The sequence below is a fragment of the Arvicola amphibius genome, chromosome 10, assembly GCF_903992535.2.
Source record: "Arvicola amphibius chromosome 10, mArvAmp1.2, whole genome shotgun sequence".
In the NCBI taxonomy this organism is placed as follows: domain Eukaryota; kingdom Metazoa; phylum Chordata; class Mammalia; order Rodentia; family Cricetidae; genus Arvicola; species Arvicola amphibius.
This window is the reverse complement of record NC_052056.1, coordinates 87,090,472-87,099,192: the sequence shown is the minus strand read 5'-3', so window position 1 is coordinate 87,099,192 and position 8,721 is coordinate 87,090,472. Positions and strand designations below refer to the sequence as shown.

At 48.7% G+C, this 8,721-nt stretch overlaps 1 protein-coding gene across 2 annotated transcripts; it reads right to left on the bottom strand.

Moving 5' to 3' along the window:
* Window positions 1-4,261: 4,261 nt before the first annotated feature.
* On the bottom strand, window positions 4,262-7,851 carry Ran (RAN, member RAS oncogene family). 2 transcript variants are annotated; one of them, XM_038345183.1, is made up of 7 exons: window positions 7,739-7,851; window positions 7,453-7,498; window positions 7,253-7,337; window positions 7,046-7,171; window positions 5,411-5,598; window positions 4,891-5,061; window positions 4,262-4,672 (listed from the first exon to the last, which is right to left on the bottom strand). In XM_038345183.1, the coding sequence occupies exons 2-7, from the start codon at window positions 7,486-7,488 to the stop codon at window positions 4,628-4,630; spliced, it is 651 nt and encodes a 216-aa protein (XP_038201111.1). In that variant the 5' UTR covers window positions 7,489-7,498; window positions 7,739-7,851; the 3' UTR covers window positions 4,262-4,627. The 2 variants fall into 2 exon arrangements, with proteins under 2 accessions (XP_038201111.1, XP_038201112.1); XM_038345184.1 differs by having other exon boundaries at window positions 7,453-7,514; window positions 7,739-7,770.
* Window positions 7,852-8,721: the final 870 nt, after the last annotated feature.

Below are 8,721 nucleotides of genomic sequence, written 5' to 3'. Positions count from 1 at the left end.
GTCAGCACTGGATTGGAGTCCTGTGGTAGAGTATTAGCCTATTTCAGTGGTTCTCAACCTTCCTAATGTTTGAAACTTTAATACAGTTCTTCATGTTACAATGATTCCCCCCAAAGATAAAATTACTTTTGTTGCTACTTCCTAACTGCAATTTTGCTACTGTTAGGAACTGTAATGTAAATATCTGCTGTGGAAGGGTCGTGACCCATAGGCTGAGAAACACTGGCCTAGCCCAACTAAGCCTGTAGCTTTAGCAGAAGAGCACCATTATCGTGAAAGATGCCCAAGACAAAGCAGAGCACATACATGGTTCACCTTAGTGAACCATTGAGTTTTATTGGGGTTACTTAGAGGAATATGGGTGAAGTTACTTAGAAGAGCAGAAATGATTTCAACAGCTGCACATTAAAGCCCACTCCCAGCATGGGTGACAGCTCACAAAGCTGGGGACCTGGAGCTCATCGCATACAGTGGACAGGTCTGGAGAGGACCCTTTACTGTTCCCTCAGTTCTCTTCCAGCCAGCTTGACTGCTTTCTGCTTCTTGCAGGCAGCTGGTGTGGTCTCAAGTAGAAACAGCTAAGCTTCCTTCCTTGTGAGGGACATTCTTATCTTGTATTGTTTACTGTGATTAGTTTCGTAGGCTTCCTAAAGCTATTTTGAATTGTTCACTTTCCTTAAGGAGCTACCTGAAACACTAAATGCTTTAATGCTGGAGACAACTATTACACAAAAGACTGCACTTGGGCCAAGCGCACCAGGGACCCTATCTCCACCTCCAGGGGAAACCCTGCCTTTATGGCCTGTGTTAGAAACCTGTAGCCAGGCATTCAAGTCCCCAGTGGTTTCTAGGTGCAACATCTGACCATGCCTTAAAAGCAGCAGTCAGCCTGTCTGCCCCAGGACTCCCGTTTCAATCTTCCCAGATCATTGACACTTTGCAGGGACTATTTTCCAGAGATGTCTTCCAAGCACCTTGCCTTCTGTCCCAAAAACATCCCAGGTAATTCTTAGGCTGCTGGATCAAAGCCACTGCTCCTCAGGACACCAAGCACTGCTTGGTGCTGAGAACAAACTGTCCATGCCTCACCCAAGGTTCCTGGCCCGGTTCCCAAGGTTTGAGGCCCCTACCTACCTAGATGGCATCATTCCCACTTTAAAGTTTATGGACAGCAGCCTGATTGCCACTCATCTCCCTGCTGCCTAAGACTGGGTCAAATGAACCCACAGTGTACCAATGGGGTAAAATTGTTCTCAGGGTGGTGGCACACACCTTTTAATCCTGGCACTCTGGGAGGCAGAGGCAGGCAGATCTCTGAGTTCAAGGCCAGGTGGTCTACAAAGCAAATTCCAGAACAGCTAGGACTGTCAGAGAAACCCTGTCTCAAAAAAAAAAAAAAAAAAAAAAAAAAAAAAAAAAAAAAAAAAAAAAAAAAAAAAACCAAAACCCAAAAAAAACCCCAAAAATTCTGTTCTCTAGTCCTCTCTTCTCTGAGTCCCCAAAGAGCACCCTAATAGATGTCCCACTAATAGACAATGGGACATCAATGACCTTTACCCTCATGGCACATTGGACTCAACTGTAAATACACCACATAGACTAAGGCTGAGGACAAGATCCAGTGCCAAGTCTACATCAGGGTCTTGTAACCTATTAGTACCAACAGGCTAAGACGCTGCAAGTAGGCCTTCAGGATGAAGAGGGGAGGGCACATAAGTTGCAGGTACCTCAGGAAGCCTGAGTTCTGCAACGTGGGCCTACTGTGTGAATGCTGAGACATCACCCAGCTCCACCTCAAGCGTCAAAAAAGTAAAGGTACAGCCGGGCGGTGGTACACGCCCTTAATCCCAGCATTAGGGAGGCAGAGGCAGGTGGAGGATCTGAGTTCAAGTTCAGCCTCGCCTACAGAGCGAGTACCAGGACAGGTTCCAAAGATACAGAAAACCTTGTCTCAACAGAGTAAAAGGTACCAAAGGATTCAAGACTGACAGTATTGCTTCCATCAGAGGGTTTAACATAGTGCACCTTCAACTGTGTAGCATGACTGCACTCCTCATGGCTGAGTTAGCACCCACAAGTCCAAAGCAGGATTCTACCCAGTTCTTGCCCTCTGTGTCCCTGGCCGTATCTACAGAACCAAAGTAAGCAGTTCTGGGCTACTTCAGATACAGAGTTCATGAAATTCTTCTCCTGTTCTGTATTGGTTTGAGAAAACCTCCTGGCCGGGCAGTGGTAGCGCACGCCTTTAATCCCAGCACTCGGGAGGCAGAGGCAGGCGGATCTTTGTGAGTTGGAGGCCAGCATGGGCTACAAGAGCTAGTTCCAGGGCAGGCTCCAAAGCTACACAGAAACTCCAAAAGAGAAAAAAACAAAACAAACAAACAAACAAAACCCTCCCGAAGTCTATAAAACTGTTTAGAAGCTGGAGATGGCTCAGTGGTTAAGAGTACTGCCTGCTCCTCCAGAGGTGCCGAGTTCAATTCCCAGCAACCACACAGTGGCTCGCAACCACCTGTAGTAAGATCTGGCACCCTCTTCTAGCCTGCAGGATAGACAGAACACTGTACATGTAATAAATCTTAAAAAACAAAACAAAATAAAACCCATTTCTTAAATACCTGACTTTTTAGCTTCTCCTCAGCGACTTTGCTTCAGCCAGCTCTATCTGCTTTACACTGATTAATATCAAGCCATCTATTCAGGGACGCTTTTACAAAATGGGGGAGCACTTTCTCCACACATAAAAACTGAATAGCACATGCAGACTTGTTGAAGCCAGCCTAGTCTAGAGTTCCAGGACAGTCATAACTACAGAGAAACCCAGTCTGTAAAAGCAAAAACAAAAAAAAACTGGATAAAATACGATCTCTGCTATTTGGCAGATCAAACCTCAAATCCTAAAAAAAACAAAAAAGAAAAAAGGAAAAAGCCATTCACTACTTACTCCTACAGCAAATACCAGAGATGACTCAGAAAACTAGGCAAAGCGGAAGCAATATATATTTCAAGTTCTTTCAATAAATAATGTAAATCCTCCACACTCTGGTTAAACACACATGAAGTAGTTCTCAAGTTTAACTGTTACAAAATCAGAGTCATAAGGTATTTGCATTCTACATCAGGTTTACATACAGTGTATTAAGAGATCTAAATGAAGTTTCATCCCAGTCAGGGGAGAGGGTTTTCACCTGATTTTAGCATAGCATATACATCAAGTAGCATCTTGAAATCAGGAAAAGCTGGTGCACAGCACAACTTCCTTTCAGCCTCATTTTAAGTTACTCAACCTTTGGAGGTAAAGTAGCCATCTGAAGTAGTCCACACTTTAAGAACTTTGGTAGTAGAGCTGGGCAGTGGTGGCCTTAATCCCAGCACTTCGGAAGCAGAGGCAGGCTCATCTGAGTTCAAGGTCAACCCAGTCTACAAAGTGAGTTCCAGGACAGCTCAGAATGTTCAGAGAAACCTTGTCTGGGGGGGACGGGGGATCAAAATAACTGGTAGATTGGACTAGCAAGAGCCCACACAAGGATTCCTTTAGATACGTGTTATCACAACATAGTTCCGACAGGATTACACCTAACAAGAAAAAGGCTCGATTGACATTTTCACATCAAGATGCCCAGCCAAATCTACAGCAGTATTCTAGCTTTTCCTTTCCTGTGCTGTCTATAAACAATCTGTGGGAATCAGATGCTGGGCCACAGCCTACCTACCATGAACACTTCTTTTGACACAGGTCTCTCTATGCAGTTCTGTAACTTGCTCGGTAGAGTAGGTTGGCCTTGAACTCGGATCCTCCTGCCTCTGCCTCCTGAGTGCTAGCTTAGACCACCACTCAAAAACCGAGAACATTTTAGAGAACCAACGTTAGAGACAGGAAAACCAAGAAACATACATGTCAGAAAACCCTCAAGCTTCCATCAAGGGCAGTTCTAACTTATGAAGGTCTAAGTTACAGACACTTCGACTATAGCCCTTACACTAAAACATCTGATTCACACACAACTTTAAACAAGCTATTCTCTTAGGTGAAACTACCTAGCAAAATGCAGGTAGAGCAGATATCCTAGCTGAATCACAGTATTTACACCTGTAAGACAAGTGTTAGGTCATGACTTGATCCAAATGTGTGAATGTAGGCACAGGAGAACATACCTGAATGAACCTCAGAGGTACTAAGCAAAGGCATTTTTAACTGTAATATGCACAAGCTTCCTTATGTTGGCTTTAAAATGCTCATAAACAAGGGATGATTCGCTTGTTTAGATTATTTGAAATACAACTTTATTCTGATTCTAAACAAAAAGAATGGGAATGACAGGAACAAGATTTTACCACTGACTGACTAGTGCGATGTGACTGTAGCAGTCTTATTTTTGAAATTCAGGAAACAACTGTGTTCCAAACAGCTAAATATGCAAGTCCAAAAAAATGAAGGTATGTTAAAAAAAAAAAAGGTATGTTTTAACTGCCACATTCACTCCGAAGCCCATTCATCTCCTTCAGCATCCAATGAAGTACACGATCTGCTTAGCTAAATAAGGTGGCACACACGCTGCACCGCTGACATCACAGGACAGTTGCCTATAAAACTAGACTTCTGACGCAGGGCTCCAGCTTCACTTTCTCACAGGTCATCATCCTCATCTGGGAGGGCAGTCGTTTGAGCAACCTGGAACAAGAAGCAAAAAGGAAACACTTAAGATCAAAACTGCCACGACCAAGTCAAACATAAGCACTAATTGTATGGACAAATGGGGCTGGAAGATGGCTCCACAGTCAAGAGCACCACCAGCTCTTGATTCCAAGTATCTACATGGCTGGGAGGATCCAATGTCAGCTTCACACACACCCATACACACCAGAAAACAATTTAAAAAGGACAAATACCTCTAAATCATGCTCGTACTGTGCTGCCAAAGCTGGGTCCATGACCACCTCAGGTGGGGCAAGCGCAGGCATGGCAACAAACTCCAAATTAGGGTCTCCAATGAGCTTTCTGGCAAGCCAGAGGAAAGGCTTTTCAAAGTTGTAGTTACTTTTGGCAGAAATGTCATAGTACTGTTTATAACAAAAGGAAATTTATGTTTAAAAACTTCTGTTAGTGATCACCATTCCAAGACACTTTAAACTCAAAAGACATTTTGTAATTCACATAAAACACACATTGGTCCTACGTGTGTGTGCCTGACATATATATAATATTCTCTAAGAATGATTCATATCCCCGAATCAAAGGCGTGGTGGCGCATGCCTTTAATCCCAGTACTCAGGAGGCAGATGTAGGCAGATCTCTGTGAGTTCAAGGCCAGCCTGGCCTACTGAGCGAGTTCCAGGACAGGCTCCAAAAGCTACAGAGAAACCTTGTCTCGAAAAATAAAAAAAAAGATTCAATAAATTATGAACATACCTGAAGGTTCTTCTTTCGGTGGAAGACAATAGATTTTGCCTTCACTTTTCTGTCCTTAATATCCACTTTGTTGCCACACAATACAATGGGGATGTTTTCACACACACGTACCAGATCTCTATGCCAGTTAGGTACATTCTTGTAAGTAACTCTTGATGTTACATCGAACATTATAATGGCACACTGGGCTGAAAGACATTCAAGGGATTGAAGTGTTTCTTAGTCTGAGGCATTTATCATCTTAGGCCTGACTCACGATCAACCCACTCTTTCGAAAGGTCTCCCCCCCAATACTAAAAAAGTTAGATGCAATCCAAGGCACTGATTCCAATTCCTCTTCATATAAAAACTTAAATGTCAAGACCTACTACTCCAACTACCTTCTCCTTTCTCTCCCTTTGGACAAGTAATCATCACCCCCACCCTCCAAGTTTGTCCAAAGTAAAATAGTACATTAGCATTCTAGAAGACATATCTCCTTTATAGTTAGCAAAACACTGCCACCTAGAAATGGAATCTTTAAATGGCTAAATGAGTGTTATGCCTTTAAGAAAATCTGAGGCCAGGGCTCTCTATTGCCTGACCTACAGGGATGCTGAGGAAACAGTTAAAGAAGCAGCAAAAAGCCAGGTGGTGGTGGCACAGGCCTTTAATCCCAGCAGAAAGGTGGATCTCTGAGTTTGAGGCCAGACTGATCTACAGAGAGTTCCAGCACAGGCTCCAAAGCTACAGAGAAATCCTGTCACGAGAAACTAAAAAAAGAGGCAGCAAAAGCATGGTCCAATTCTATGGCGAGAAAGTTTGAACTCAAAAGAATAAAAAGTTTCAATTCAGGGATGAACACCCTTGTATCTTTATATGCTAAAACACAGCTAGAAACCAAAGAACTTTTAAAGATTTTTTCAATGGGCTAGTAAGACAAGAATACTTTTTTCATTCATTTCTCTTCAACCACCTGACATCCCCCGCCCTCCCCCTTTTTTTTTTTGTTTTTCGAGACAGGGATTCTCTGTGGCTTTGGAGCCTGTCCTGGAACTAGCTCTGTAGACCAGGCTGGCCTTGACTCACAGAGATCAGCCTGCCTCTGCCTCCTGAGTGCTGGAATTAAAGGCGTGCACCACCATCGCCCCCACCTCGCCCTTTCCTTAAAAATTTCTTTCAAGGAGAAAAGTAAAAGTACAATTTACACAACACAGCTTGTTGCTCACGTGTGAGAGAGGGCCTGGCTCCTGGAGCTGGAGGTTTGGTTTTACTAACTAGCCCAAGTGCTATCTCGCGCCTTCCCCCATCCCCCCCCCCGGGGCGGGAATACTTAAGGATAACCACTGAACATAAACCCTAAAACACGTTTCCAAACCAGAAAGTGATCCTACAGCTTCCCTGCCTCCTATTCAACGGTAAGGACACACAGTCTGCCCTAAAGCATTCCTAGCATGACACAGCATGTGATCGAATGACACCACGGACGGCTCGAATAAAAACCCTCTCCTAGCCGTGCAAACGAGGTCGCCTCCCTGAAAGCGCTGCGTCTCAGCCTCGCATCTCCCTCCCTTCTTAGTCACCGGGCAACGGCTGGCTCCTGGGCTCAGCCCAGGCACATGTCCGAAGGCCAGGCCCACTTCCGCAGGCCCTCACCTTGGATGTAGTAGCCATCGCGCAGGCCCCCGAACTTCTCCTGGCCGGCTGTGTCCCACACGTTGAACTTGATGGGTCCTCTGTTGGTATGGAAGACGAGCGGGTGCACCTCCACGCCCAGGGTGGCTGCGGGAACGGGGCGGCAGGGTCAGCCACGCACGGCCGCCGACTTCCCCACCCGCAGCCGCGCAGCCCCGCCGCACCTACCTACATACTTCTTCTCGAACTCGCCCGTCAAGTGGCGCTTCACAAACGTCGTCTTCCCGGTGCCGCCGTCGCCCACCAGGACGAGCTAAGGAAGAGGCAGCGTGAGGGGCCCGCTTCCCTCCCGCCATGCCGTCCTCCCGACCTCCCCCTCTCGCCCGCCCGCTTGCCCGCCCGACGGCCCCGGTCGCCCGCGCACGCACCTTGAACTGGACCTGCGGCTCTCCCTGGGCGGCCATCGCGGCGATCCTGCGGGAGAGAGCGGCTACGACACGTGCGCCCCACAAAGGCCGCGGCCGGGAAGAGCGCGCGGGAAGGCGGGGACGCGGCGTGAGACGGTGGGGGGGGGGGGAGAAGGGAAGCTGCCCGAAAAACCCGGGGCGCTGCCCGTTCACTCTCCTCGCCGCTGCCGCCCCGCGCCCACCCAAAGGGAACCCTCACCCCCGCCGCCGCCCTCGCTGGGCCCGATCCTCCCGGCCCCACCGCTACCTTCCGAAACACTCTCCGCGCCTGTCCGACTGAAGCTGGAAAGATGGCGGAAGCGCGATTCAAATGCCGGAGACGCAGCGGACGCCGGCGCGCGGAGGGGGTGGAGCCTAAAGGGGCGGAGCAACGGCGCCGCGCCCAACCACGCGGCTCACGTGCACGCGCACGCCGGCACGGCCCGTCTGACTCCGCTGGTCGGTCTGAGCGCCGAAGGCGGGAGAGGCAAGGCGGGTCACGTGGTGCGGGCGGGCGGGAACGCGCACGCACGCCGAGCAGGAGGTCCTCTTGAGCCGGCTCCGAGCGCGGGATCCCGCGCGCATGCGCTCACTGCGGGAGGCCGTGCGTCACGTGGGCGGCGGCCTAGCCCGGGCCTCGTGGGCGGGAAAGGCGGGTGCGGCCTCCCGGTCGCTTGCGGCTGGTCAGCGGGCACCGCCCGGCCTTCGTCCCCGCGTCCAGTCTCCACAAACACGCTGGACCTCGCGGGCGGAGGATCGCTGGGGGCTCGTGGCCGGCGTCCGCAGAATGAATGAAGGAGTGAATGAATGAGGGCGCGCGTGCCCGCGACCCGGCTTGCGTCAGCTTGCTGAGGCGGCCACGCGTGCGAGGGCTGGACGCGGCCTGGCTATACACGCGTGGGGTCTTGTAGGCCCTAGTTGTGGCACAGACTCTGAGAATGGGGCGGGATGCAGTTGGGGGCGTCCATACGTACTGCACCCTGGGACCCCCTCCTCTATTACATGGCCGAAGTGGATAATCCATTTCTCATATAAAATATTCCCTCCTGGTTCCCTCCTGAGCACCAAGTGACCAGGGGGAGGGATCCTCATAGACCTGGGAAAACAACAGTTAGATTGGGCCTGCTGGGACCCAAGTTCCACTCCCCAAAGCACCAGCAAATACAGATGCTGCTGGGAAAATGGAAAGTGTATCTCTGATTACCATAGCTTGTGGCCCCGCAGTTATTTTGTACTTTGCTATTTATAAGG